At 54.1% G+C, this 27,866-nt stretch overlaps 10 protein-coding genes across 10 annotated transcripts; 6 read left to right on the top strand and 4 right to left on the bottom strand.

Moving 5' to 3' along the window:
• The first annotated feature begins 133 nt into the window (after positions 1-133).
• K452DRAFT_247570 (uncharacterized protein) lies at positions 134-3,085 on the top strand. Its single transcript, XM_033538066.1, has 6 exons — positions 134-1,209; positions 1,262-1,541; positions 1,596-1,838; positions 1,897-2,100; positions 2,179-2,451; positions 2,516-3,085. Exons 1-6 carry the CDS (start codon positions 211-213, stop codon positions 2,716-2,718), a joined length of 2,202 nt encoding a protein of 733 aa, XP_033398909.1. The 5' UTR covers positions 134-210; the 3' UTR covers positions 2,719-3,085.
• On the bottom strand, positions 2,955-4,639 carry K452DRAFT_225574 (uncharacterized protein; the record flags this gene model as incomplete). Its single annotated transcript, XM_033536764.1, has 2 exons — positions 2,955-4,472; positions 4,520-4,639. 2 exons carry the CDS (start codon positions 4,637-4,639, stop codon positions 2,955-2,957), a joined length of 1,638 nt encoding a protein of 545 aa, XP_033398910.1.
• A 373-nt stretch (positions 4,640-5,012) lies between these two features.
• Positions 5,013-6,289, bottom strand: K452DRAFT_225473 (uncharacterized protein; the record flags this gene model as incomplete). The annotated part of the gene is given in 3 exon segments (XM_033536752.1): positions 5,013-5,845; positions 6,002-6,133; positions 6,145-6,289. Coding segments are annotated over 3 exon segments (1,110 nt in total), but the record flags the coding sequence as incomplete, so codon positions are not given.
• On the bottom strand, positions 6,271-7,660 carry K452DRAFT_307371 (uncharacterized protein; the record flags this gene model as incomplete). Its single annotated transcript, XM_033543062.1, has 2 exons — positions 6,271-6,288; positions 6,320-7,660. 2 exons carry the CDS (start codon positions 7,658-7,660, stop codon positions 6,271-6,273), a joined length of 1,359 nt encoding a protein of 452 aa, XP_033398912.1.
• A 178-nt stretch (positions 7,661-7,838) lies between these two features.
• K452DRAFT_307372 (uncharacterized protein) lies at positions 7,839-9,667 on the bottom strand (the record flags this gene model as incomplete). Its single annotated transcript, XM_033543063.1, has 3 exons — positions 7,839-8,265; positions 8,318-9,518; positions 9,571-9,667. The coding sequence occupies 3 exons, from the start codon at positions 9,665-9,667 to the stop codon at positions 7,839-7,841; spliced, it is 1,725 nt and encodes a 574-aa protein (XP_033398913.1).
• A 1,233-nt stretch (positions 9,668-10,900) lies between these two features.
• On the top strand, positions 10,901-12,675 carry K452DRAFT_350317 (uncharacterized protein; the record flags this gene model as incomplete). The annotated part of the gene is made up of 2 exons (XM_033545648.1): positions 10,901-11,156; positions 11,211-12,675. Exons 1-2 carry the CDS (start codon positions 11,110-11,112, stop codon positions 12,673-12,675), a joined length of 1,512 nt encoding a protein of 503 aa, XP_033398914.1. The 5' UTR covers positions 10,901-11,109.
• A 1,256-nt stretch (positions 12,676-13,931) lies between these two features.
• K452DRAFT_296983 (uncharacterized protein) lies at positions 13,932-16,679 on the top strand (the record flags this gene model as incomplete). The annotated part of the gene is made up of 3 exons (XM_033541973.1): positions 13,932-14,583; positions 14,635-15,705; positions 15,757-16,679. The coding sequence occupies 3 exons, from the start codon at positions 13,932-13,934 to the stop codon at positions 16,677-16,679; spliced, it is 2,646 nt and encodes an 881-aa protein (XP_033398915.1).
• Positions 16,680-17,902: 1,223 nt separating this feature from the next.
• K452DRAFT_286033 (uncharacterized protein) lies at positions 17,903-19,032 on the top strand. The gene has a single exon (XM_033540219.1). The coding sequence runs from the start codon at positions 17,936-17,938 to the stop codon at positions 18,704-18,706; it is 771 nt and encodes a 256-aa protein (XP_033398916.1). The 5' UTR covers positions 17,903-17,935; the 3' UTR covers positions 18,707-19,032.
• Positions 19,033-19,330: 298 nt separating this feature from the next.
• On the top strand, positions 19,331-22,426 carry K452DRAFT_307376 (uncharacterized protein; the record flags this gene model as incomplete). The annotated part of the gene is made up of 2 exons (XM_033543064.1): positions 19,331-19,639; positions 19,700-22,426. 2 exons carry the CDS (start codon positions 19,331-19,333, stop codon positions 22,424-22,426), a joined length of 3,036 nt encoding a protein of 1,011 aa, XP_033398917.1.
• Positions 22,427-24,292: 1,866 nt separating this feature from the next.
• K452DRAFT_224976 (uncharacterized protein) lies at positions 24,293-25,567 on the top strand (the record flags this gene model as incomplete). Its single annotated transcript, XM_033536723.1, has 1 exon — positions 24,293-25,567. The coding sequence occupies one exon, from the start codon at positions 24,293-24,295 to the stop codon at positions 25,565-25,567; it is 1,275 nt and encodes a 424-aa protein (XP_033398918.1).
• Between the last annotated feature and the right edge of the window lie 2,299 nt (positions 25,568-27,866).

Consider the following 27,866-nt stretch of genomic DNA (forward strand, 5'->3'; position numbering starts at 1 on the left):
GGATCCTGTGTCAGATGTGGCTTGCTGCAGCTAATCACTCTGAAACAGACTATCTACTTTTTGAATTATGACAGCGGGAGCTTGTCTAAGTTGCCACATTATAAGACCTCTGAGGAGCCCACCACTTCTCACAGAATCTACTTTCAGCAAATATCGTCCAAAATTTTCTTCCTTTAAAATACACTGATATCAAAAAAGCCGCAACCCTCGATGGATGGCATAGTCGGTAGAAACTGTGGGGCCGAGGAATCCCACAACAAACCAGAAAACTATGTGGAAGACTCTCAAACCACCAAGGGAAAAGAGAGTACGAAGCAGATCAAATACAGAGTTGAGTATAGAAACAGGGTCACGAATGAGGTGGTCTACCAACATGAGACCAATGGATTGAATGACAATGGGTCGGCCTCAAATGCTCACGGTCTCGAACAGCCTCTTTTCGAATTGGTTTCGACTTTTACAACCGGTCAGACGAGCTCTTCCCAGTCAGAAGAACACAGCAAACCAATCCTCCCCTCAACAACGCCCTCCGTTAGTATGCACATCTACTCCAGAGCCATCATTAATGCCATCCAATCCGTCGTGGAATACTACCCTGAACAAGATCTCACTGGGGACGTCGTCATAATCAGGGCGCCGTATGCAATTCTTGTCCATCACTACGAAGAGCTTTCCTCTTTCCGAGATGAAATAAAATCCAAGCCCAAGGAAGACTTGTGCGCGCGCGAAATAGACGCCTATGAGCATGTTGGGGTGCTCTTGGACTTTCTGGATGGACATATCATGGCTGATGTAAGAGCAGAACAAGACCGAAACAGGAGGGGATTATGGACTTGGAGGATGGCTTGGGTATCTAGACGCCCAGGGGCCACTCAGCTGACTCGGGTTCGGGAATCCGAAGAAAGTTTTTGCATGGTCATCAAATCAATTTCTGGAGGCAGTTTCGAAAATCCATCAGTTCCTTGGGTTATGGAGTATTGGAGACTAACTTACGACGGTGAATACCTCGGAAGAGTGGAAAGGAATTTGATTCAACATAAGTTCGACGGAGAAGAAGAACAGGATACGAGCCAAATAATCGATCTTGACAACAGGCCTCTCACACCAAAAGTTGCACAACATATTGCGAACGGCAAAATCTACTGGGACCTTCTGAAAAAGCAATGCAAACATTACAGAGGAAAGACAGCGGATATTCCTCACAACGAGGTAAGAGAGTCACTTGGTTTATTGAAATATAGTATTAACCGGAGGAATGCAGGTTGATGGTCTCGTCATGACAGACCTGAAAAGCTATTATACAGATATCGGAAATCCGACGGCTTTAGTACCAAGTGGAACCGATATCAGAAATTGGGCTTCAGATTGCACATGTCCTGTGTGCAGAAGACGGGAGTCTGATTCTGAGAAAACTGTCACGTCGCTGTTCGAGGACTATGATCTGATTGTTCCGGAAACCTTTGAAGGCAATCTAACAGATCACCAATTCATGTTACTCCCTTCCTATATGAGGGCGTTTGTCTTTAAGACAAGGTCATGGGGTAAGCTCAGGGCTATCTTTGGTGCTCAGTTGTTTGGACTAATATTGGCGACAGAACAGCTTCGAGTCAACAATTTCTCTGCTCCTGAATTTGACGAAGGCATGATAAACCATCTAGTCATGGACGAAAAGCGGGTGAAGCAACTCAAAGCTCTTGCTAAAAGCTATGCAAGGACGAACCAATTTGGACAGGTCACAGATCGGGAGATGTGGTCCGCTGACTTTGTTCGAGGAAAAGGGAAAGGGCTCACCTTTTTGCTTCATGGTCAACCCGGTGTTGGCAAGACCTGCACTGCTGGTAAACAATTGCAAACTCTTTCTATCTGTGCCACTCACACTGACAAAACTGTTCACAGAATGTATAGCAGCCTTCACCCGTCGCCCACTAATGGTTCTCACCTGTAGCGATATCGGAACGGAGCCCACACTGGTTGAAGCAAACCTCACGAGGCATTTCAAAACTGCAAGAAGTTGGGGTGCGGTCTTGCTCATAGATGAAGCCGATGTTTTCATGGAGCGCCGTTCATCTGATGATCTGATGCGCAACAGCCTAGTTGCCGGTAAGAATTAACCTACCTCGTCAGTTATCATAGTGGTTTCAGTTAATTATTTGATTTGAGATGCTAATTCTACTACAGGCTTCTTGCGAGCCCTCGAATTTTACGATGGAATTCTCTTCCTCACAACTAACAGAGTCGGCTCTTTTGATGATGCGTTCATATCGCGCATCCATGTCAAGCTCTATTACCCTGAGTTCAATGACAGAGAGCGGCAGCTAGTTTGGGATACGTTTGTCCAGAAGTTGATCAAGGAACGTAAAGGGTATATGCGGATCACCATTGACGCAAAACAATACCTCAAAGGCAACGAAATGCGGGCAGTCAAGTGGAACGGCAGAGAAATCCGTAATGGTGAGATAACCTCCAAGGCAAGCAAACAGAAAAGATATATTTTGCTGACAAAGAAACAACTCAGCGTTTCAAACAGCAGTTGCGTTGGCCGAATACGAGTCAATCAAAGACGAGGAAGGTAACATCGAGCTGACAGACGAGCACTTACGGGCTGTAGTGGAGATGTCGCGAGACTTCAAGGACTACATTGATGAGCTCCATAAGGGTGATGAGGCAAAGAGAGCAGAGCGCAAATACGAGCGGCTGGATAGCTACCCGACCCATTGAGTTCTGTCAAAAGGGCATCCTGAAAGCTATCGAAGGCAGCAATGGTTTCTTTTGTAATCATTACTCATGTTTATCGGTACGGTAAATTTGGAATTGATACGGCCTGACCTTCGTCATCTCTTGCTTTACCTTGTGAAAAAGTGAACCCGCTGCCAATTGATCTTCGCCAGCAGCGCTCATTGCCTAACCATTCAACCAACATCTGTCTTCTCTACTTCGTTGCCCACAACAAAAATTCACCCACACATTGACACACGACATGGATATCGATCCGAGGGATGTTGGCCACCTCCACCACCCGAAACCTGATAAGCCCTCTCTCCCATTGCAGTTTTGATCCCTCTGTGTCCGCCACTGTGCATCCTGTCCCACTCGTCGTATGCAGGACTGATATCAAATTCCCGCAATGTCATAACCAGAACCGTCTTAAGCTCCGTCAGTGCCAGAGTTTGGCCGATGCAATTGCGAGGCCCAATCTCAAAAGCACGCCAAGCGCCTTTGGTTTTCGGATAGAGAGGATGCTCTGGACCCACGAGCCAGCGCTCCGGGAGATAGGCATCTGGGTCAGGCCAGTACGCAGGGTTGCGGTGCACTGCTTCATGCACAATCCAAACACTGCAACCAGCGGTAGGAAAACGTGTACCATCTTCGGCCACAAGCTCGATATCTGGGCTTCCCATACGGATGCCGCCTGCTAGCGGGAAGAGGCGGAGCGCTTCCTTGATTGCGGCGGAAGTCAATGGCAGCTGGTTTAGAAGCGCGGGGTCGACTCTCAGTTTTGATGCGGCTGCAGCCCGGTCTTTGCCAAATACTGCATCATGTTCTTCACGAACTGAGGCGAGGAATGATGGGTGAGTGTACAAGAGATGCAGGGTATAAGTCATGGCACTCGAGGTAGTATCGTGGCCGGCCACGAGGAACAAACGGAGTTGGGCGGTTGCGTAATCCTTGAAATTGGCATCGAGAGATTCGTTCGAAGCCTTTGGGCTCTCAGTAAGGTAACTGTCTAGTGCTAGAGCCACAATAGGTTTTGCTCTGCGAGACGATTTAGATGAAGTAGCCCGCCGCTCGTTGAAGCGTTTCCGAAGCTCCGAGTGTATGTAGTAGTTTAGGCGGCGTCCCCAATACCAGGTGATAAATTTACGGTATGGGTTCAAGCGTTTCAACGGATTGATAACGTCTCCAAACGTTTGCCACTCGATGAGGGAACGGAGGAGCGAGGGGAATTCGGAGTTGCGTAACTGGTAGTTGAAGTCCGTATCCAGACAAATAAGGCCGATAACGTCTATTGTCAACCTGAAAGTAGCTTCTTCAAGTTGGAAAACTGAGTTGGCGCGAGCCTTCTCCCGGAGCATCTCACAGAACACCTGAGCCTTGTCAATTAACTTGGGAACCTGCTCGAGCATGTGTGAATTGCTAAAGCCAGGACTGAAGACGGCACGCCACCGCTTCCACTGCACATCAGGCATTGTCAAAAGGTTTGGTCCACCTGTCATTGCAGCAAAAGCGTCTTGGACAGCTAATGGTTTCTGGACCGAAAGTTTTTGCGTAATTTGAGATGCGGCAAGAGGATTTGCTATGATCAAAAATGGAGTGTTCATTGGCCAAAAGTCGACGTAGAACATCGAGTGCTTGGGAAATTCGCGCGAGAGGCGACGTGCCGTATAGTTAAAAACGGCATCGGAGGGTAGCTTATTGAGATATTTCTTGACAACGAACATGTGGCCGAAGAACCAGCTCCACGGTGGCATGGGCTGCTTATATCAGTGAAAAGTCGAGTGCGGATTCGAAAACTACGAACAAGACTGCGTCTCCTTAAGTTGCCGATGACATTGCGAGTTGTGTATGCCTTGGTGATGCCATATAATAGGAAGACGATGAAGGCTTTGATTAGCACTGTTAATTCTGGAGAAGTATCCATTGCAGCTTCAGGGACGGACGAAAGAATGAAGGATATGCCGCAGCTCCAGGCAACGGGCGAAAGAAACAGAGGAAAGAGTGAAGTGACAAAAGGAAAAAGAAAAAGGAAGAGGGAAGACGAAGAGAGGTGAAAATGAAGATTGCGGCAAAGCACACCGTTGTAACGCCGACCCCTGACATAAAATGTGATCCGCTGCGCCGCCGTGCATATGCATCGGCACGAAAGCATCGACCAAACACAAAATCTTGTTCCTCCAAGACGAAAAAAATGATAAAAAGGAAAATTAAAAGGACCAATCCACCCAACAGCATCTCAGCTGGAGCTTTCGAAAATTGAACATGAAAGGCTGCCCTCTAGAAACAAACAAAAGATATTAGCTAATCCGGCTACCATTCTCAAGCTCACGCGGAGTCGTTGATCCTTGCGCTGGTCCTTGGTTTTGTGGAGGTGGTGTTGGCGCAGCTTTTCCATCATCATCGCTCTTGTCTGTAGTTTGCTCTGATTTGTCGTTCGACTTGCGATCGAACATGTAGCAGACAATCTCGAACAAGTGATGGAGAGACTTTCCGGGTGATATCAATGCATTGAACAATAACCTCAATGTCTTGATAGGGCATACAATAACAGGCCTCGAGATGGAGCGAATGATTTTGAGAGCTGGTTCAACGATCTCTTTATCAAGAAGCCTGGCATTTATCAATGCGCCAATGGTGATGGCCAGCGCAATGATAGCGGTGATGACCATTTGAATCAGTGTAGTCCGGCTTGGGGCTTCGCTCATGCTGAAAATTCCAGTTGTAAAACCAAGTGGCAGGAATACCACGGTAACATACGTGAAAAGGTTGATATTTTCGGAACCACGAAAGCTTATATCGTCTCGGATAGACGTCAGCCTGCGAGTTAAGGCCTCCCTGAATGATTGTATATTTTGTTTTAGTCGTTCCAACTCGCGTGTTTTCCGTTTAGTCAGGACCGAAAGCCTGGTCATCGTAGGACGATATCTTCTTTCGTCGTTTCTGGTCCATCGGGGTCTCTCCAGTCCGCGATCGCTTTCTCGCGCCCTCCATTCTTTGATTCTTTCCAAATTCTCATCCAAGTCTTCTTCGACTGCCTGAAGGATTTGTTCAAAGACTCGCCACCGTTCATTGAGAGAGAGATAGTTGTCGCTACCTTTCTGTTGTAGTTTTTGAAAGCCCCCCTGAAGCGCTTCTGCGAGCGGATTCAAATAGTCCGACGCTGTGGCCTTGAAAGGGTCCTCCAGATCCAAGGATACGGAATAATTTATAAGAGTCTTCGCGTCAGTTGTTTGGTGTTCATGTTCTCCTGGTTTATTGTTCTTCGGAGGCTTCCGCTTAAGCATACTATTTTTGGCCCAGTCTAGAACATTCCTTGCAGATGATGCCATTTCGTTGAGTATTTCATCCATTAGTACGAGTTCAAGGACCTTTCGTTGCTGCCAAGGATACTTTGTTTTTTTTTGCCGTCTTTTATGTCCTCAATTAGACCATGGTCAAGCTTAAAAATACGTGCCTTTCCGTCCTTGGTCACTGATCTTTTATCTGTCCGGGGTTTATGTTCGAGGAAATGGCATGTCCAATAGCGATCGAAAAAATCTCCAGTAAAGCGAAAGCTCATGACAGTTCGTACCACTGTGGCCAATTCTTCTTTGCGCTCGCTCACCGACACGAAACTTGGTCGAGGGATTGGATCGAGAATTTCGTAATGTTCATCTTTTAACTGGAAGAAGGAAAGGTGGATTTCGGTCTCCCATTCGTTTAATGATGCTGTAGCGCTGTCGAAAAAGTATTTCTCGTACGAGGCATGTCTGTCGAAGAAAGACGACAGGTTGTCTCGCTCTTTTGATGGAGAAGCCAGATAGCTATGCAATGCCGTTAGTCTGTCTCCACTCGGTAGCCAGATTAACCGTTTCTTGGCTTCTTGAACAGTTCGTATCCGTTTGAGAGCTTCCGAAAACTTTGAATTGCGCAGAAGTTGGACCTCTGACAAATTCGTTTTTCTTCCATCTTTGTTGCAGCCAGGCGCATCAATGACTGCGCCCTTGAAATTTTGGTCATCCCGATAACTCTTTTCGATGTACCGTTTTGTCGCTTCAGGGATGACCTCGTGGTCGCTTTCCAGCTCTTCGTGGAAAGTTTTGGGGATATGTGGTTTAACTCGAAACTCTATCGAGCTTGGCCCAGTTAATAGCCAGTCATCCTGTATGTCAATGATCCCATTTTGGTCGATGAGTTTGTTGAAGTTGCTAAACGGTACTGTCTTCTTGAAGAATTCTTTTGGTCGCCAGCCATCCTTGGAAATTTCAAGAGCCTTTGGAGGGTCTCTGACGTTCGGGGTTGCGATGTCCAATACTTGTTGAGTTGAGAACTCGATGTCGCTTTCATGGGTTTTCCTTTGGGTTGGTATAGTCTCCAAATAAGCTCTGCCATAGTTCCAAAGCAAATAAGGGATCTCAAACACTGCGTGCCAGTAACTATCCCGATCAAGCTCATCCTCAAAAGGTTTTGGAGTCTTACCCGGACCAAGGAGGCCAGGAAAAAGACCGTTTGGTGAGGTGATAGTAAATAGAGTCTTCAAGCTCCTTGAGAGGCTCTCTTCTGTTGGGATGTTGCTCACTCGTCTCTTCTTGGTGCTGGCCATCAGTTGAAGGCCATACCACAATGGGTTCTCCCAATCCCAGCTTTGGTTCTCTTCAAAGTTGACCTGAATATCGACAGTGTTCCTCCAAAACTCGGTTACATTTTTCCAGATATCATCATTTTGTCGTTTTTTTTTTTTTTTTTTACTTTTCTCAATTTCATCCTCGGGCTGTGGAATATCGAAGAACCCTGAATCCATAGCGTAAAAAAGCGTCGTATCTCTGGAGTGGAATAAGAATCTTGTGTCCGAAGACGTGCGAGATGTTGCAAGCAAGCGCCGCCTAGTAATGGGTTCCTCGGTCGTAAACTTTTTCACCACGTTTCCTCGAAAATCCACAGTTATAACTCTTGGAGATGAAGTCATCTGTAGCGTCCTCATCAGATGATCCTGGGCCGAGCTTGTCACCCAGCTCAAGGTCTTCGGCAGATTTTAACGCTGTGTAGATCCAGCCATGGTCTGACAGATGGAAGGTCTTGTCATACTCTCGAAACCGGGGAATCACACATTTTCCTCGGTGGTCTCTTTTATCCATCCCCTTAACCTATGCTCTTATTCTATCCTCTATTTTGTCTTTGTGATGCAGTGACTCTTTAGTTCCAGTGATTGTGTCGAAGTCTCGGACTTTGATTATTTGGAAAGCGGTGTCGGTTAAAGGCTGGAAAGACAAATAGTAGTTTTTCTCCCAGCCTTTGATTGGCATTCCGGTTGCCCAGTAATGTGGCAAAAATTGATCGGTAGAAGGCCCAGTTTTCTTGAACAACCAAGTAACATGTGCCTTGCATGTACTATGAATGCGATCCTTCAAAGTATTGATATATTTCATGAGGTCGGTGCAACCTTTGCACTTTTTTGTGCTCTTTTGCTCACAAAGACAATCATTTGGTGTGTGAGAATGCTTTAAAGGATTTTCGTTTTTGAGCAGGCTTTCAAGATATTTGTACATGAAAAGTAAAAACTGAAACGCGAAGCTGGCATAGATCAGCAAAAGTTGCTATAAATAGTACAATAGGCATTACATACAAACTTGTCGTTGAAGTTAGACGATGACCGGACATGTCGCCGCAGGTGAGCGCTACGGCTGTTTCCCCACCATCAGGAGATTTTGGAACATCTTTCCAAACAGGATTTTGAGGTATTGGTATCCGGCAAACGGAGAGTATGTGCTCAAGGTTTCGCCGGGTAATAAAATCCAAATGGGCATTGGTTGAGAAACGAAGTCTTCTCGTTGAGTTGTACAACTCGTAATTTTCTGAGGAGAAGTGCCTTCCCATGGCTTGCAAAGTCTTTGCTGGAATTAGTGAAGATTCCCAAGGCTCTTTGTCCGACATCATTTGCATGCGATAGGCTAGAGTGATTTCCAGGCTACCAGAAGTCTGGAGCTCTTTCCTATGTGCTTTGTCTAGGTCGATTTCATACACGTATGGAGATTCAGATGGTGAGACGGTTTTGAGAGATTGGGCACTTCCTTTCGAAAATGCAGTGATTACCAAACCAACAAACTTTGGAGCCTTTTCGTTGCTGATTTGTTGGTTCTCCAACCGGACGTTTGTATTATCAGCCGCATCCGTGTCCCCATCGGCGGATTTGAGCTGGTGCGTGATGATGATGCTTTTACAATGAGGACCCTTGCGGTAAGAATACCCACTATCGAGTAAGTCTGCTTCGTTGAAATTGTTTCTTCTGTCAACAAAGTCCAGGTTACGGATCAGAAGGTGTAAATCGATAGTGAGCTGTTGGAATTGCGGAATTGATGAACTTGTACTCCTGGATTTTAGCTGATACCTTTGAAAGACAATCCCAGAATTGCAAAAGTACTGAATGGAGAGTTTTGATAGTTTGTGGTTATCGAGCGTGTAGCGAGGCCATCGGTCGTAAAGGTAGTCCACAGTGGGTCTTACGTCAGTAAACTCCCATAGATTCTCCGGGCTGCCAGAAATTTTAAGGCGTATACCCTCTTCAGGACTTTCGCATAGGTCGGCAAGCTCTTGGTTTCGGGATTGAACCAGATACGGTTCTGGAACGTGGCCAAGGTCGACGCAGTAGAATCCAGATTTTCCATGACCAAAATAACGAGATATTTGCATGATATGACCGAAGGCATTGACGCTTGCCGTTGTACCATTGTCTCCGAATGATGAGGAAGTCAGGCGGTTCCTTGATGGTTCCGGGGCATTTGGAGGGATCCGCGTTCCTTCCTTAATCGTCTGGTGTGTGAGTGTAGCTATAAATTGTCAGATATAGAGTACTGAAGACTTAGGGGTATGTTTTGTCACATTCGAAAGATTCCCGATATCTTTTTGTGTCATCGCGTGGAATATCAGACCATAATATGGGACCCTTCTTTTCAGTTTCCGAGGAACAGTCCGGCATGGCGAAACTTTGAGTTCGCCGAAATGAACGGGTTTGGGTTACCGAGGGGATGGCCATGCGAGCCAAAAGTTGTATTTGAATCCGTTACTAGATCCTGAAGCAGTGGTCTTTTATGCAAATGCTCGACTTTGCTCTGGGGTCAGGTTCGAATGATAAATGGCTTCTGTGTAAAACTTTTCGGCAGGACCTTACGCAGATGGCCTCGTCAAATCCCATTAAAGCGAACTGCAGGAGCTCAATAAATGTGGCGCTGATAAATCCGTGTCAGCTCCTTCCAATTTTCTTACCTCTAAGCGAAGACATGTCTGCTTCGGTAAGCGACCTGCATCTCGATAACTGTTGCATCGATATTTGCACTTGTGGCTGGCTGAGGCCAGGCTCGCTAGTAAGTTTCTGCAGGTATTTGCCCGCTTATTGGCGTGTTTGGACATTGGCAATAAAAGCGACAGCATGCTACATGTGAGTGCAATGACCCCATGGGCGCTTGACAGGTAGGTAGAGCGGGCACAGACCTGGCCTGAATAAGCTAACTCTCAGAAGTACAATGATGAAGAAGTAGAAGCGTACCAGATCATCTTATAGTTAAATGTAGAAAGAAAGATGAGGAGCTATACGAATCAAACCATAAAAAAATGCAATTAAGGTTAGCAGAGAGAAGTTAAGTAAGTTGTTCAATTACTTTGATTGCAGTAGTGATAACGCGTTTGCAATGGTATAGAAAGCCCTGAGGACAAACTTGTCCATAGTATCCGTAGCAATGTCAATTAAGAGATCATCGTCCCGGCATAAAGCTGTACGGCTTTTAGTGGGGCAATAACTACAAGCTAATCAGTCTTTCATTGCTAGAAATCAAGAAGGCTCAAACTTACTGCAATTAAGGTCTCATATTGATCCGCATCAAAGTCTTCGTTAGTCTTCGTTCCCTGCAGCTTCGGCTCAGGCTCTGCGTCAACAAACTCATCCCCACATCTTCAAGGTCAAGCATGTATTGAGCTTGAAGTATAATCGACAAGACCGTAGCAGCGTTCTTAAAAATACTGACTGCTCCAGAGTACTCGTGTGTAACTGTAGTTGGAGGTCGGCGGAAGTTAAGGAGAAGCTCCGATAACCTCGGTGTTGACGTCAGTCCTTAACCCCCTCCCTGGCTTTGACCAACTGCCCAAAGCCTATCTATTCGTACGCTCAGTCGCAGCATTGCTCTACATACGTCGTATGATCGCGTAAACATGAGCGCCCCTATCGATTTAAAAATCACATTGAAGAAATCTGCATGACGCGGTGGATTTGTGGCCAATGACGCCATGCGACGGACCGTCGACTCCGGCTCTAGTGCACATGGCCTTCTAGAGTACTCTACCTACCTACCTTGACTTTCTCTGATGCACATTCTTTGAGTCGTTTTTACCGCTCTGTCTTTCCTAATTTCGATCTATAATTTTAAAATGGCCTGGCCTAATCCCTTCAAACGAAAGACTGAGAATACCCGAACGTAAGTCTCTCCGCCACAGATGGCCTTCGCCAAACACTGACGCGCATACCGCAGATGCTGGGGTTACACGTTCGAGTTAACGCCCGAGCACCTCACGCCGGAGCAGATGCACCCTCTGAAACACTCGTACGACGTCCTAGGCGAACAGGCCTTGCTGCGACTGAACGAGATCTCACCGCCACCGCGCAACGCGCTACCACGTAACAGCAGCCAGTATGCCGCGCGCATGGACAAGACGGGCGAAGCGCCGGAAGAACAGGATAGATCGCTAGGTGATGATCGGTCGCCGGGGAAAAGGGACGAACATACGCCACCGCGCAGGGATCTGTACGCTCTGTTGCGTGATAATGCGGACAAGGACGAGAAGCTGGGCGAGCTGTGGCGACAGCTCAACACGGTGCCCGAATGGGTTGACTGGGAGCAGATCGAGCGGGGACAGGATGTCTTCTATCGGTACGGCAGCGCCGCGCTGACGGGCCTGGCATACCAGTCCTTACTAGGTGGAATGGGCGCCGCGCGCGTGGTGGAGACATTAGCCAGAACAGGTGGATTCAGTACCAAAGTCGCCAGGAGGAGGATCTTCGAAACGACGCAGCACATCCTACAGTGTACGAAGAGCATAGAGAACCTGAAACCGGGTGGCGAGGGCTTTGCCAGCAGCGTGCGGGTCCGGTTACTCCACGCCGCTGTGCGCCTGCGCATCATGAAGCTGGCAGAGTCGCGGCCGGAATATTACAAGCTCGAGGAATGGGGCGTGCCGATAAACGACCTGGACAATCTCGCAACCATCGGCACCTTCTCTGCCACGCTCATCTGGCTCAGCTTTCCCCGCCAAGGTATCTTCATCCGGGAGCAGGAGGCCACGGACTACATCGCTTTGTGGCGCTACATCGGCTACCTTCTTGGGACGCCCACCGACCATTTCGAGACGCCGGAGAAGGCAAAGAAGATGATGGATGTCCTGTTACTCTACGAGATTCAGCCAACCAGCACGTCTAAAATCTTGGCCAACAACATCATCAAGAGTTTGCAGGACCAACCGCCCTATTTCGCCAGTTCCGACATGCTGATCGCATCCGCGCGATGGCTTAACGGCAACGAGCTGTGTGACCGCCTGGGGCTGCCGCGCCCATCTCTTTATTACTGGGCGCTCATGGCGGGGCAATGCATCTTTTTCATGGCGATGAACTATGGGTACCGCAGCGTGCCGAGCTGGGACAGGAAGAAGAATGCGATGACGCGTAAGGTCTTTTGGCAGTTCATCGTCGAAAGCAAGTGGGGGATGGGCGGGGACAAGACAAATTTCGACTTCAAGTACGTGCCCGAATACGGCATCTTGACGGAACTGGGCGAGTCGCAGCCGGCAGTGTTGAGCAGTGCGGGAGGGGTTGAGCGGAGGAACCTGAAGTGGTTGCTCATCGGGCTGGGGACTTGGGCTGTTGGATCGTACGTGGGGCTGAAGGTGGTGTCAGGTGTGGTTTCAGGGGTGACAAGGGTGACTCGATACGCTTGGCGGTGAGAAACTATGGCAAAGACTCCGGGTAGCTTTGCGGCGAGAATCATGCACGATTCGTGTCGAAGAATCACTGCTGTGCGCCAGTCGCGACACCAAACACAATTGGCACCCCAACCTGCTACGAACCACGCAATGGCCTAATGTCGATGCTCTTGCCGCAGTCCGGGCCGCCTCATGAAAGGCTTATCGGGCATGCCTGTTAACCTCCGTGCAACGATATGCTAGCTTGTTTCACTGGCTGCGCAACAGCAGAATCAACCGACAGCCTCCACCACCCGACTTTCGCTTCACTCGCAGCAGCTACAAGTCTCCCGGAACATTACTTCTAGCCATAGATACTCGGAATTTGCCTCAATATAGGCCGACACTGCTGCTACAAATGCAGCTGCGAAAACGAATGCGACACCGACCGACTCGATTCAGGCTGAGGACCACTTAGTCCGTACAATAAAACAAAGGCGAAGGACGAGAAGATGAAGGAAAGGTGGCCAACTAGAGCAAAAGAGCAGCCGTTGCGGAGAGTCATGCAAAGAGCACTAGCAGATACACAAGAAAACACTGCGCAAAAAGCTTAATGGCGAGGAATGGAGGTCATGCGCGCATCTACCCCCAGACGCGTTAGATGGCATTCGCATACTGCACCCCAAAGATTCAAACTACGCACAAATACACATTGTAATTTCTGGTCCGAAGAGTCCAAGGTCTATTTGGAGGGGGTACGTCGGATATGAAAGTCCAAGTAAAAACAGCGAGAAGGACCAAGCAAGGCAATGGAATGAACGCGGCAAGCGCACACGTATATGGACACAGTTGGTGGCTGCCAAGACGTGGATGCAGATGGACGTTGGTTGATTGAGTATCGGGCAAAGGTGAGTGAGTGGCTTGCGTGGAAAAGGGGGGAGAGAGGTGCCGTTCAGGTCAGGTACTCTACACCGAGGTCGACATGATTGCGGAAGACACGAGGAGAGCTGGGACAGTAGAACCGTGTAGTTTAACAAGAAGTACCTAATTCGTGAACTGCGGCGTGGTCGTGGACCGCCCAAGCTCCGCAAGCACCTCCGTGCCTCGGCCCTCAGCGCGTCGCTACCACCAGCAGCCCTCACCACCCTCAGCACCCTGCTTTGTCCTCTCCCTCGTTTCGCACACGAGACCGTCGCTCAAGCCGTCACGTCATCCACAGAAGCCATGTCCGCCATGAACAGCCCATGACCGGTGACGCTCCCGTGCGCCGAGGAGCTTCCCCAGCATACTCCGCAATCATGACCGCTTCAACCACCACAACGCCCATCCGCGTGTCGGTGCACTTCAAAGAGACGTCAGTCTTCGCCGGCGAGGATGTCGAGTGCACCATCACCTTCACCAACGTCACACCCGCCAATGCCGACCCGCCGCCGCCAGGAGGGGGCAGTAAGCAGCTCCTCCACCCCGAACGAGGCCGCAAGCCCCTGCCCGCGCAACGCCCGCCCTCCGTCTCCGGCTCCGTCTCTCAATCAGTCACACACTCTATTGCCCCGACCCTGCAGTCCTCCGGCATCCCGCCGTCCGCCTCGATCCATCAGCTTGGCGCGAGCAGGAAATCCTCTCTCCAGGACCCAGGCGGCGCAGCCGCTGCAGCGGCAGCTGGCAGAGCGCGCGGCCATCGCCCAGCGCTGAGCCTCAACACTCCAAGTGCGCCGGCGACGAGGCCGCCCTCTGCGGTGAGCAACGGATACAATAATGGGTCGACGACTCCGGCAACCCCTGGCCGGCATCAACACGCCAGGTCGCTCTCTATATTCTCGGTGGGCAGCCCACACACGCCTGGAGAAAACAATGGCAATGGATCGAAGGGCCCCACACCGAGAAGGCCAGGAAAAGGACACGGAAGAAGCGCAAGTCTTCAGGTCATCCCTAACAAAATCTCGCCTGGAGGTATGGCTGCGCAAGCCAATGGTGGTCAGGAATGGATGCTAACAATTATAGGGCGCTCGCCGTTGCAGCCATCGCCGAACTCAGTTGTGTCGCCTCCAGCGTTCACGCGATCACGAACGGACTTCATACCGATAAGGATGGGTAGGCGAACATCAGGGCCAGGTGGCACGCCAGGCACAAGTCCGAACACGCCGAACATAGGCGCTACCAGGAAGACACCAGAGTTGTTATCACAAGCCTTCAAGTTTCCGGCAGCGCTGGAAGAGAGCCCGACCCTAACAGAAAAGAGCCCCGCTCTGGAAGTATCACCAGCAGAAGACTTGTTTGCCGTTCCCAGAACCCGCCCGCCATCCGGCACGCCATCCCTACAAGGAGGAGATAAACTGGCACCATCGCCAGTGACGAGGATAATATCAAGCTCAAGCATGAACGGAACGCCCCGAAGCAGCGGCGAGTTCAATTACGCAGCGAGCAACAATTCATCCGATACACTCGTCTCGGAATACCCATCGCGACCTACAAGCCGTTTGTTTTCGGGTTTGAGGACACCACACGAACACCGTCCGTCGCAATTAGGCCCTGGAACACCCCGAGATCCCAAACAGCCTGAGGTTCTCATGATGGGCTATGCTCAGGTCATGGGCTCTTTCACTCTAGATGGATCGCTCGTAAACCAGGCACCGTTCGAAGAAGTTAAAAGGAAAGGCGTGGTAGGTGGCCAGGGAGGCGGTGGAGTAGTGGGAGTCGAACGGACAAAGAGAGAAAGTGGCCTTTTCGGAGCGCTTGGCTGGTCGAATATTGGAGAGTCTCTTGGAGGCCTTCTGGGAGGAAACGAACCGAGCAGCATAAGGGAGATGAGGGCGACGGCAAGCTCCAAGACCGTCCCTTTGCTCAGCACCCCGCAGAGCATACTGTTTGTTGACCTGAAGCTAGCGCCTGGTGAGAGCAAGAGCTACAAGTACAGCTTCACCATGCCTCGAGGACTGCCGCCAACCCACAAGGGAAGGGCAATGAAGGTCAATTATCAACTCAGCATTGGCACGCAAAGGCCTGGCAGCGCAAGAGATCAGAAGGCAGTCAGGAGTGTCAACGTGCCGTTCCGGGTGTTTGGCAGCGTGACCAGTAAGTAAAACGAGCTCCAGAGATGAAAGACAACGTGCTCACCTCAAACAGGCCGGGGCGAAATACTAGGCCACGACCTGATGAACCCTTATATTATCCTACGCGACCAGGCGCGCGTGGCAACCCTTCCCGAAACCAAGGCCCAAGCAGCCATTAATATTTATTCTAAACACGGCAAGACGGCTGATGACGCCAAAGACTCGCTATCTGAGTTCTTGGAGTACGTCAACAAGCTGATGGACCGGCCGCCGGAATCAGCAAATGGCCTCTTGTCTCCCACGTATCCCATATCATCCTTTCGCCGGCGACGCTCGACAGCCGAGTCGGAGCCCGCAGCAAACAGCATGAAAGAAGCAATCGACTTCGCGATCCTGCGCTCCAACTTGAGCAGCCCAGGCAAACAGTCGACAAACCGGTTCGAGATCGCGCGGAACGGACGGCGTGTGGCGGTAATCAACCTTGCGCGACCGTGCTACCGGCTGGGCGAGACGATCAACTGCGCGATCGACTTCTCGCGGGGCCAGGTCCCCGTGCTCGGCGTGTCAGTGGCGCTGGAGACGAGCGAGAAGGTTGACGCCGCCGTGGCCCTACGCAGCGCCAGCAGCGTTCACCGCGCGACGCGCAAGGTGCACGCTAGTTTCGCGGAGAGCACGCTATTTGCGCGGAGGGTCAACTTCGCGCCGACGGTCCCGGCTTCGGCGACACCCGAGTTCATCACCAGCGGCGTGGGGCTCGAATGGGCGCTGCGGGTGGAATTTGTCACGCCGAGGGGTAGCATCGGTGGAGGAGGTGGAGGGAGCCTGTTGCTGGAGGAGATGGCGGCCGATGACCGCGGGACGGTGCTGGCGCCAGTGGAGCGGCTGCAGTGCGAGAGCTTCGAAGTGGCGGTGCCGGTGCGGGTGTACGGAGCGCAGGCGGGCAGCGCGGGGCCGGACAGGCTTGCGGGCGAGGACGACCTGGGCTTTGTCATTTGATGATGAGACGGGAGAGCTGAGACGGAGGGTCCGGCGTTCGTTGACTGATTGAGGACTTGTTTCTTTTTTTGGGTGGCGGGACAACATCTACAACAAACATAGGTATGTGCCTAGGCCGGGATGGAGCCATGTCTGGGTGCGTACAATACCGGTGAGATCGGGACGGGTGTGTCGCAGCACGGTACGTATTGCGGGAGGATAAGGGAGGGATGGAAGGTAATGGCGAGACGGCGACGAGGGCGACGGTCAGCATTTGGAAGCGCGCGAATTATTACTATTATTGTCGGGAGTGTCGCGTTGCAGTTGCAGGTCTTGGAGGCAGGGATTATTCTTGGGCTGACTGCTGAGCCTCGCGCCTCGCCGGCCAATGTAATCAAAACAAGCCTTTTTTTTTTTTTTTTTCCTCTCATTGAGGCGCTGTGCCGGGAGCCGAGGAGGGTTATCGAATGGGCTGTTTTTCTCCATGGATCCGTCTCTTCCATCCCCATCCTTCTCTCTCTCTCTATACCTCCTGACCCGGAGATCATGTGGCACTGATTGCTGCCCGTGCGTTGGGGGTGGCCTGGCGGCGGCTGCCCCCCTTTCGGGAAGGCTAAGCTTTGCTGCAGGGCGCCGGCGCCCCAGATTCGGTAGCGATTGCGGCGCGGGCCTTCGCGGGTCTTGTCTTACACATTGACAGCCTACCTTTAGAGTACGATGTCACTTTGAAGATACGGTAGGTCCTCTATACGATTGTCTGTCTCGCGCATTTGTCTCTCTCCCGTTGTCGCTTTCGTTCTCGCTTCTCTCCTGCTTCGCCGTGTCTCTCTGCTTCCTGCTCTACGGCCGATGCTCGCATATTTGGCGCCAGGTATGTCCGAGAGTCGACGTTCGAGCCCCTGAAGGCGTCGCTGTTTATAGCGCTAGCGCCGTGATGGTGGCTGCAGACAAGCCTTGAGCCTTGGAAGATGGTGCGAGCTAAGGCGCTGCTGCCTAGCCGATGGATCTGGACTTGAGGTTTGGTGGTAATTGCGATTGGATTGGTGATGGTAGTGGAATTGGTGGTGCGGGGAGATTGATGGCGCGAGAATACATAAGGACTCTGTGGGTGCTACTGCTTTTGCTGCTTTCTTTCGGTGTCAAGGTTTCTTGCCTCAGTCTCTCTCTCACTCTCTCTCGAGTCTATTCTTGACGTCTGGCATTCGTTCATTATACTGTCCCTCGTTCAACAGTTCCGATAACCAAACCAACCACCACCAACTTTCTTATCTATCAAGATGCCTTCCACCACCGTCCGCGCGCTCGCGCTCACCGGCCTCCTGGCCTCCACCGCCCTGGCCCGCACCGACCTGGCCGGCTGCACCTCCACCGCCAACGGCAACAGCCTTGTCTACTACGTCCCGGGCACGGGCGAGCTTTGCGAGTTCCTCGACTGCGGTGGCGGACGCGCTCCCCCCAAGACCAACGTCCCCGGCTGCCCGCAGTACTCCGGCACCTCGACCTACTCGCCCTCCTTCCTGCCGGGCTACGGCGCCACGTCCGTCCCGGCTTCCACCACCGCCGCGCCTGTGAACGCCAAGCCCACCGATGTCGCGGGTGCCCTGAGCGCCCTCTCCACCATGGATGTCGACGCTATTGTCTCCTCGGCTGAGGCTGCTGGCAACGGCGCCGCTTCTTCCGCCCTTGCGTCCTACTATGCCGCGGCGTCCGCTTCTGCGTCTGCCTCTCCGTCGGCGTCTTCGTCTGACGACAGCGACGACAGCGATGACAGCGATGATGACGAGGACGACGACGAGGACGATGATGACGACGACGACAGCTCCGCCGCCACCTCGAGCAGCAGCAGCGGCAGCGGCAGCTTCACTGCTAACTTTGTGCCAGCCGCTGCCACCAAGGCGTCGGTTATCACCAGCGCGGCTGTCCTGACTCCTACGACTCCCACGCCCACGCCCAAGGCGGCTTACACTGGCGCAGCCAACATTGCGGGCTACGGCAAGGAGATGATGGGACTGGCTGCGGCTGGCGCCATGGCCGTGGCCATGTTTTAAGGGTGTACCTAGGAGGGATGTAATGGACTTTTAAATGGATGTATGATAGTTTGTTTGATGAGGATTAATTCTACTGATCATTGTGTGGAGATGGATCTGGTGGCGATGAAACGTGGGCGGGCCTGGGTGCGGGCGGTGAGAGGGTCGTCGCGTCCATTGCGGTCTCGGCTGCGGACGTGCGCGGCGCGGCATGACGTTGGCCCTTCCCTTGTCTCCTCGAGCTGAGCAAACAATTATACTCGACCGACGTCCATCCATCCAGCCTGCTTCCCCTCAACCCTGACCTCGCTCCTCGCTCTTCTCGATCCACTCGCATCCGATCCACTACCCCCTTCGATTCCCCCACACTTCGCTAATTTCCCCCTTTCCCTCCCCCCCGCTATCAACTTGGCGCCACCACCACGCTTCCGCTTCTTCTCCCGCCAAGCCCAGCGCCTGTCGCTCTTCCGCCACGAATTCCTTCCCGCTCTCAAACTACGCGCCCAGTCGACCATCTACCGCTACATCGTCCGTCGTCAGGCCCTCCGCGCCCAGAAGAAGAAGAACAACCCCCGCCGCATCCTCTCTCTCCTGCGCGGCCCTCGTCCGACAAAAGATGAACTGGCCTCGACGCGCCGGCCAAAGATGATTAGCGCAACCTCCGATCGGTACTATGCTGCCAGCCCCTATGAGGACTCCGACGCCTTGCGTTCGGAACCCCGCGAGCCGGGCGCGCGCCGGCGGAAGCTGGCTGGCTACCTCAAGGCGGCCAACGAGCTCCGGCAAACGTACCAGCAGCACTATGCCCGCAGCTGGGGCGGAGGCGGAGGCCAGATGGACTACCCCGATGGTGATGACACGCCTGGTGCCTTCCCCGACGCCGCCATCGTCCGTAACGGCGACGAGGAGATGGTGTTGTTCCCCAGCTATGCGCGCCACCACGTCAAGCGCAAGGTCAGTAGTGCTTCGCTGCCCTCTGGCGCGCCGCCGCAATGCTGACTGACTGCTCGGTAGCCTTCGGCGGTGCCAGGGACCATCCAGGAACAATCCGGGGCGGGGCGTGACGTGCGCGACACAACGGGGGCTGGCGATGCCGAGTTTTGGAAGAAAGAATGGGAGAAGCACGAGGACGACAGTGCCATAGTGGACGTGGACGTGCGGGGCTGGATCTACTCGCCGCACCGGGGCCAGATGACGCGCAGGCACAGGCTGTTTGTCGGATTGGCCCGGCAGCTGGTCGGCCTGCCCGCGCCCTCGTCCAAGTCCAGCGGCGCCAGCAGCCGCGACCCCAGCCCCGCGCGCTCGCACGTGCAAGAGGAGGAGCTGATTGAGAAGGAGGCCATGACTATTATGAAGAAGGGCGAGAACGAGGCGGCCAAGGCCGAGCGCGGAGGCTACAGTGAGGACCCGGCACGCTCCTCGGACAGCGACAGCGCCTACGGCTCCCGCTCGCGCCCGGCATCCCGTCCGGCGTCACCCGTGAAAGACGGCCGGCGCGGACGCATGGGTAACGAGTTGACGCCGGCCGACGCCTGCGGTGGTTCCGATGACGCGCCCGGTGTAGGCATACGAAAGCAGAGCTCGTGGATTTCACCTTCGCAGATGAACCCAGCCGAGCTGCAGACAGCGAACAACCACTTGATGTCACGTCTAAAACCTTTCCTGGCCAATCCGCTGGCCAACACGCCCATTTCCGTTTTTTTCTACAACGACAAGATATCACGGCAACGCACGATCTATACCGATAACTCTGGCCACTTTAGCGTCAGGGCCGCGCTGGAATTCGTCCCCACGCATGTCCGGATCCTTGCTTCAGAGCACCTGTCGGCCACTACTGAGGTGGTCATCACGGAGCCTCGGGGTATCAGTCTCATCAGCGACATTGACGACACGATCAAGCACTCGGCCATTAGCAGCGGAGCGCGTGAGATTTTCCGCAATGCCTTCATCCGTGAACTCGGCGATCTTACCATCGATGGCGTACGGGAGTGGTATAATATCATGTTCGACAGGGGCGTCAAGTTTCACTACGTCTCCAATTCACCATGGCAGCTGTTCCCGGTCATTCAAAAGTATTTCCGCCTGGCTGGACTACCCCCCGGATCTTTCCACTTGAAGCAGTACAGCGGCATGCTACAGGGCATCTTCGAGCCAGTTGCCGAACGTAAGAAGGCGACGCTCGACAGGCTCGCGCGGGATTTTCCTGAACGGAGCTTCATCCTTGTCGGAGACAGCGGCGAGGCGGATCTGGAAGTGTACACAGACTTCGTGCTGGACAATCCGGGACGGGTGGTCGCGGTGTTCATTCGTGACGTGACGACTTCGCCTCGATTCTTCGACAGCTCCATGGGACCCATGGCGGGTGAAAAGGGCAAGAAGTCGCGGCGAAGCTCGAGAGTCGGCACGCGGTCAGCACGGTCATCCAAGGCATCCGAGGACGACGACCCCGAGTTGCGGGCCGCGATCTTGGCCTCGTTGCGCGATATGAAGCAGTCGGAGGGTAAATACGACTGGACGCCGAGCCACAGCCCCAACGGGAGCATGAGCGACGCTGCGGAGAACAGGCCGGCGCTGCCCACGCGCAGGCCGACGGAGCCGCCGGCGCCAGAGGCACATCGCATGTCACCGAACTTGATTGATCTATCAGACGACGATGATTCGAACACGGTCACTGCCCCGCCGTTCACGCGCGCCCATTCCGACCCGGCTTCAGAGAACAGCATACTGTCACCCATTGAGGAGGCGCCCCTGCAGCGGCGGAACGCCGTCAAACGCTTATCTGGGGCGCCGGTGGTGCCGAGGAAGCCCATGGCGCTGCGCAGCCCGTCACAAGAAAACCTTCAATTACTAGGCGGACGCCAATCGCCGGTCCTGGGCCGGTCTCCATCGCCTAGGAAGCGCTCGCCGGTGACGGGAGGAGTGGGCAAGCCGCCGCCCCCGCCAATTAGGCGGCCTTCGACGTCTGTCAAGGCAAAGCCGGCACGGTCAGGGAGCCCGCTTTCACAGCCACCGCATGTGCCTGAGCTGCCGCGGGATGTGGTCACGAAGTATGCGAATAGTACGGGGTTGGGGACTGGTGCTGCAGGGAATAGATTGGGGGTTGGGGGTATTGGGAGTGGCAGTAGTCGGCCAGCAACGGCGACGGCATGGAAAGAGACGAACTGGGGCGAGCCGACGATACGGCCGGTGACATCTTCTGCCTCGACAACTACGATATCCTCCTCTGCGTTACCTAAGAAGACGCCACCACCTCCGCCGCCGCCGCGGAGGACGGGCACGTCAGGGAGTGTTGGGTCAAGTAGCGGGAAGGACTACATGAGCAGCCACCTGAGCAACAACGCCAACTCGGCAATGCAGAACAGCCGGCAGCCGTACAGCAGCAGCAGCAACAACAACTACTACGAGGAGCCGCCGCCAGGGCTGCCGCTGACGAAGCGCACGACCAACAGCTCGCAGATATCGGTGGGCAGCACGGCGTCGTACTCGAACGGCGGCGGCGGGAGCGCGACAGGCGGCGGCAGCGGCAGCAAGCGCGAGGAGCTGTGGCGCAAGCGCTGGAACCGGGCGCAGAGCCTGCTGGCGGAGCGCGGGGTGGTGCTGCGGGCGTGGCGGGTGGGCGCCGACGTGAGCGACGAGGCGGCGCGCTTGATTGAGGAGTGCTTGGAGCGGCAGAGGGAGGAGCGTCGCGATAGCGAGGGGAGGGAACTCTTGCTGGGACGGGGGCGCCGGTTGGAGGGGTAGTTGCGCAGTTGGAAGGTTGCGAGTGGACAGTACGCGTGTTTGGACGTGTGCGTGTGTGTGTACGTGTTGCTTGGGAGCGGTGGGATGGGAGGGGTGGGATAGGAGTGCGTGGCTGTGGGTATAGGGGGAGGGGGGAAGTTGGGCTTTTGCAAGATGTGCAATGTGCATACATGCATGCATAAGGCGGTACGGCACGGAGACGGGGCGTCCGTACCGTAGTACATTGAGGGCAAGCAAGGAAGCGGCAAGAGCATTGTGCAGTGTACCTAGGGTATAGGGGCAAAGATGATGATGACAAAACACGGGAACAGAAGAGATAGACGGCACGGCAGTGAGGCAAGGCAAGGCGAGGCGGGTCTCCGACACAGTCCTAGACAGACCGATACACCGATACGCAGATACGCAGATACTCCGTACCGACACCGATGTGCCGAGGGCGCCGATGGGGGCCGAGGCTCCTGGCTCCTGGCTCTTGTTTACGGGCTATGTATGTGTGAGAAAGAGAAAGCAAAGCCGTTGTTGGCGCCGTGATCGGAGTCGGCATCGCAGTCGGAGTCGACCGACTTTGTGAGGGGTTTTAAGTGCTTGCTTGGTGTGGTTTCCATTGGTTTTGCTTGGTTTCGGTACTTGATGGTGTTGAGTGTTGAGTCAATGTGTCTTTGTGTGTGGTGGCGGAGCGAGCGAGGAATAAAGATATCACGGCATTGAGGATTTGCTGAGTGTGTATATGGTATACAGATATTCTATTCTCTTTAATATTTTTTGTTGGAGTGAGAATATCGTGGGTTGTTCAGGTCACGATATGTAGCACAAGCACTACGGTAGGCAGAATGACCAACGACCTATCTCCGACTCGGTCGGTGAAGAAAGCAAAGTGCAGAAAGGGAAAGCGCGCACGTGTGCCCCCGGGCGTATGTGTATGGTGGGCGTGTCTCGGCGCGTGTGAGCGTGTGAGTGGCAGCGGTCGGGGATATTGATAAGACGGGATTTTTTATTCGCGCGGCGGTTGCGTGGGGGTTTGGCCGTTTGGCGTGGGCTGGCTGGCGGAGCCTCACTGAGGCACCGTGCGCGAGCTGGACTGGACAGATCCAGGGGCGCGTGCTGCGTGTGTACTGTGTGTGTGTACGTAGTAGATGCGACTTAGGTTGGGACTGGGTTTGGGCACGCCAGGGCAAGCCAGGGCAGGGCTGTCTAGTGCCGAGGTGCCTGCGTGAGCTAGGGCCGGCCGGGAATACTGGCACGGTGCGCGGTGCTTGGGAGCAGAAGACTTTACAGCACTAAAGAAGAGGTGAGCGAGTTGGATACGTACGAAGCCAGAAGGCGGGGCTGAGGTGAGACTCCCTCTCTATCGACAACGCGACATTTTGGGCAGGTTGGGCGGCGGCGGCGGCGAGGACCGGGGCCGGGGCTCGGCCGGGACAAGGTCGCGAGACTTGGGGCTGTGCGGCGCAATGCGTCGGGTGATGCCCCGTCACGTGACGGCAGGGAATCGCGCACCACGCACACCAGGAAGGCGGCCCGCGACAAAAGGATCGACGTCACGCCGGGAGGGGCTGGGATGGCGCGGACCTCCCATGCTTCATCAACCTTTTTGCCCACTCTTTCGATCAGAGCAGTCCTGACCCACTTCCAGGCCGTCGCTTCGGCCATGCTTGTGCCTGTGCCCTGTACCTGTTGTCTTTTTATAATGCGGCTCCCCGGTTGCCTTTGCCTGTCTGGTTGTTGTTCATCACTGACTCTCTCTCTACTCTCGAGTGTGCATCTTCTGCATACATCATTTCTACATACATACGCATGTCATACTTCCACCACTCCTCTACCAAACACGTCGAGTCCGCCTACATGACAGCCGGCACTCCCGAAAACATGAGCGGCACTGCCACTCCCGTCAACGGCGCCCAGGTGCCCGAGACGCCGCTGCCCACCGACATTGAGAAGAAGCGGCCCGCGTCCGACAACAACACGGCCGAGTCCGGCCGCCTTGGCAATGGCCGCGTCGGCTTCCGCGACCGCATCCAGCACTTCACCTGGGCGTGGTACACCACCACCATGAGCACGGGTGGCTTGGCCCTGCTGCTCGGCAAGACCCCCCATCGCTTCAACGGCCTGGACGTCATTGGCCGCATCGTCTACATCTTCGACTTGGTCCTGTTCGTGCTGTTTGCTATCGCAATGGTCACCAGGTTTGTCACGTGCCCGCGCGCCTTCAAGGCCTCGTTGACCGACTGGCACGAGTCCGTCTTCTTTGCTCCCTTCTGGCTCTCCTGCGCTACCATCATCGGCAACATGAAAGGCTACGGGTTGCCGCACGCCGGGCCCTGGCTCGTCGATTGCATCCGCGTGCTGTTCTGGATCTACTGCGCCTGCACCACCATCACGGCCATCGCGCTGCACTTCTCCCTCATCAACATCTCAGCACCCAAGGGCGTGTATAACGCCAAGTCGATGAACCCGACCTGGCTGTTCCCTCTGTTCCCCATCATGCTGACGGGCACCATCTCCTCCATCGTCGCCGACACCCAGACCCCCGCACACCGTCTCCCCATGATCGTCGCCGGCATCACCTGTCAGGGCGTCGGCTGGATGTACTCGTTCGCCATCACCACCATCTACCTCTTCCGCGTCATGCACGCGGGTATGATTCCTTACTCGGCTCGTCCCGGCATGTTCATGATGGTCGGCGCGCCGTCCTTCACGGCCCTGGCCTTGATCGGCAACTCCAAGGCGCTGCCCACCGACTACGGCTACTTCGCCGAGCACCCGATAGCGGCCGAGGTGCTGCAGATCATGGCCGTGTGGATCGCCATCTTCCTGTGGTGCCTGGCGTTCTGGTTCTTCTCCATCGCCGTCGTCGCCAACATCCAGGCCGCGCGCACGGGCGAGATGCGCTTCGCGCTCGGCTGGTGGGGCTTCGTCTTCCCCAACGTCGGCTTCACGGTCGCGACGATCCTGATTGGCCAGGCGTTCAAGAGCGAGGGCATCCTGTGGGTCGGCAGCATCATGACCATCTTCATCGTCATTGCGTGGCTGAGCGTCGGCTTCGGCCATGTTCGCGCTCTCTACAGAGGCGACATTTGCTATCCCGGCAAGGACGAAGACAGGTTCCAGCCTCACGTCATGGAGAAGGTCGCCCAGGAGTAGGCGGTCGGCCGTTGACCGTGGTGTGGAAAAGGCGTTTTGATTTTGGGTTTCCGGGTCCGCGGGACTAGTAAGTGTCATGTGTTACGGACGTTGCATCGCATCTTGATTGGGAAAGAGCAAAAGCATAAGCATCAGCATCAGCATTGGCGTCAGCATTGTTTGGTTGTTTGCTCCTGTCTTCTTGTTCCTATTTTTCTTTTTCTTGTTGTATTCCTTTAGTTCGATACCGGACCCCTGGGCATACAGCTTGGCGTTTTTACTGCAAAGCACAGCATGGCATTGCGAGGCGGGCGCTTCAAGCATTTTCACTGGCGTTTTTTATGGCGGAGACGATGGCGGAGACCCTACCTAGAGAGGGGGGGCTCTGGCTTTGACGAAAATAGACGAAGACGATACTACTATTGTACTTTATGTACTACATACTACATATATGAGGGCCTTAGGGCTGGTTAATACATTGTATATATACACTACTTTATTTATGATTATCTATACTACAGCCTACCCTGCATTCCTTTCTTATTGTCGTTGTTGTTGTTGTCTTTTTTCTTTCTCTTTACGTCTTCTCTAACTCTATTCCTCTATTTCTATTCCTCTATTTCGTTAACATCAACCAATCCCATCCATATATCATTTTCCCTCTTCTTTTTCTCTTCATATCTCCTTTCCGCGTCGTCAACGTCATCCTCGTCATCTCCTACACATGGTCGTCACCCACCAAGGACAAGGACAAAACCAAAACCAGCGAGCAACACCCCGCACGCACGCACGCACACAACGCACGATGGCGCTCATCTGCGCATAAAGCCCGCCCCCGTCGTCGTCAACGCCACCTCTACTTCGCCTTGGCCTTAACCTGGACCGGACCGGACCCTTGAAGCGCGTACATGCAGGGCGTACATCACCGTTGCATCATACCTGGCGTGCGTGATCGCCGCCGTCTCTCACAGCCACAACGACCACCATGTCCACGTCCCCGCACCGACCCGTCCATCCGTCCGAGCGGCCCCGATGGATGGGAGGTGGATGGACGGATGCGCAGGATGGACATATAGGCCCCGCAGCACCAGCAGGAGGGGCATCCTATTGTATGGGGGAGGGACCACCGAAGATCACGATCCCCGCTGGCTGGCGCAATCGTGCAGCGCGCATCACTGCTTGGCGGGCTTGGCTTCTTGGCTTCGTTGGGGTCGTCCTGCTGCTTGATCTTGGCTTTGGCTGACTCTGGAACGTCGGACAGGGCGGCGCCTGAGGGGGGTTTCATGCCTGGTAGCGGCCAAGACTGACTGCACGACAGGGCGGCTCTGGTGCCTGGATACATGCGCCGCTTCCCCCCGCCGCCGCCGCACACGCAGCCGCCCGCACGCACGCACGCACGCGCCGCGAAAGCAGCAACGACAGCAGCGAGAAGGGACGGGACGGGACGTCGCAAGTAGGTTTGGAGCGTGCGGCCATGGTGCCATCCTTGTGGGCACGTTGACACTATTTTTTTTCTTGGTGCCCGGTCGGAGCAGATCGGGACGCGCGCGCGGGAGGGCCCGGGTGCGGGCGGGAGTGCGGCAGGGAACGTACCTAGGGCGGGTGGGTTAGGGCGTTAAGGTTGTTTTTTCCTGGGCGTGCGTGCTTGGGCTAGTGGGCTGGGGGATCGTTGTGTGCGTGCGTTTCGGGGTTGTTGTGGGTTGTGGGTTGGTTGCTTGGGGGTGTGGAGGTGGAGATTTTTGGGGTTGGGGGGTTGGGGGGTTTTGGTGTCGGTGGTGCTGGTGGCGATGTAGAATGGTTTGTTTGTTTTTTGGGGGGAAGAGAGGTCTAAGAGGTAGGTAGGTATAAAGTGTGAATAGAGTTGTGCCTAAATGCTCTATTTGTATAGGCTAAATGTGAAGCCCTACAGCCCTATCACCACCACCACCACCAGCCACGCGGGCGCAGCTGCTCCTCCGGGTCGCTCGCCTGCGCCACCACCACTGCTCCAAACTTGCGTTCGTTCGACGCAGAAACGCACACGCCTTTCTGAGACCCTCGTCCTCGACGCCGCCTGCACGGCCTTGGCAATGCTTGCGCACGCTTGCGGCTTGCGTCGCCTTGGCCTTGGCCTTCCTTGCAAGCTTCGTTCGCTGGCTGTTCGGCACTCGGACCTCAGTACAATAGTAGATGCACGCACGTTTGCACGCGCGGTGCCGACTTCCGTGCAGCAGCAGCGCCTCAACCGTGCGTGCCCCTGGCGCTGCTCCCTCCCAAGTCAAGTCCCAACGAGAGGCTCTAGCTCGCACACACAGACGACCAGCAGCAAAGCCAAAAAAAC

This window comes from Aplosporella prunicola, assembly GCF_010093885.1.
Source record: "Aplosporella prunicola CBS 121167 unplaced genomic scaffold K452scaffold_9, whole genome shotgun sequence".
NCBI classification, from domain to species: domain Eukaryota; kingdom Fungi; phylum Ascomycota; class Dothideomycetes; order Botryosphaeriales; family Aplosporellaceae; genus Aplosporella; species Aplosporella prunicola.

Coding starts and splice junctions, on each gene's coding strand:
- K452DRAFT_247570 (XM_033538066.1), top strand. CDS start 211: ATGGATGGCATAGTCGGTAGAAACTGTGGGGCCGAGGAATCCCACAAC. Junction 1,542..1,595: donor CTTTAAGACAAGGTCATGGG/GTAAGCTCAGGG, acceptor TATTGGCGACAG/AACAGCTTCGAGTCAACAAT. Junction 2,101..2,178: donor GCGCAACAGCCTAGTTGCCG/GTAAGAATTAAC, acceptor ATTCTACTACAG/GCTTCTTGCGAGCCCTCGAA.
- K452DRAFT_286033 (XM_033540219.1), top strand. CDS start 17,936: ATGCCTTCCACCACCGTCCGCGCGCTCGCGCTCACCGGCCTCCTGGCC.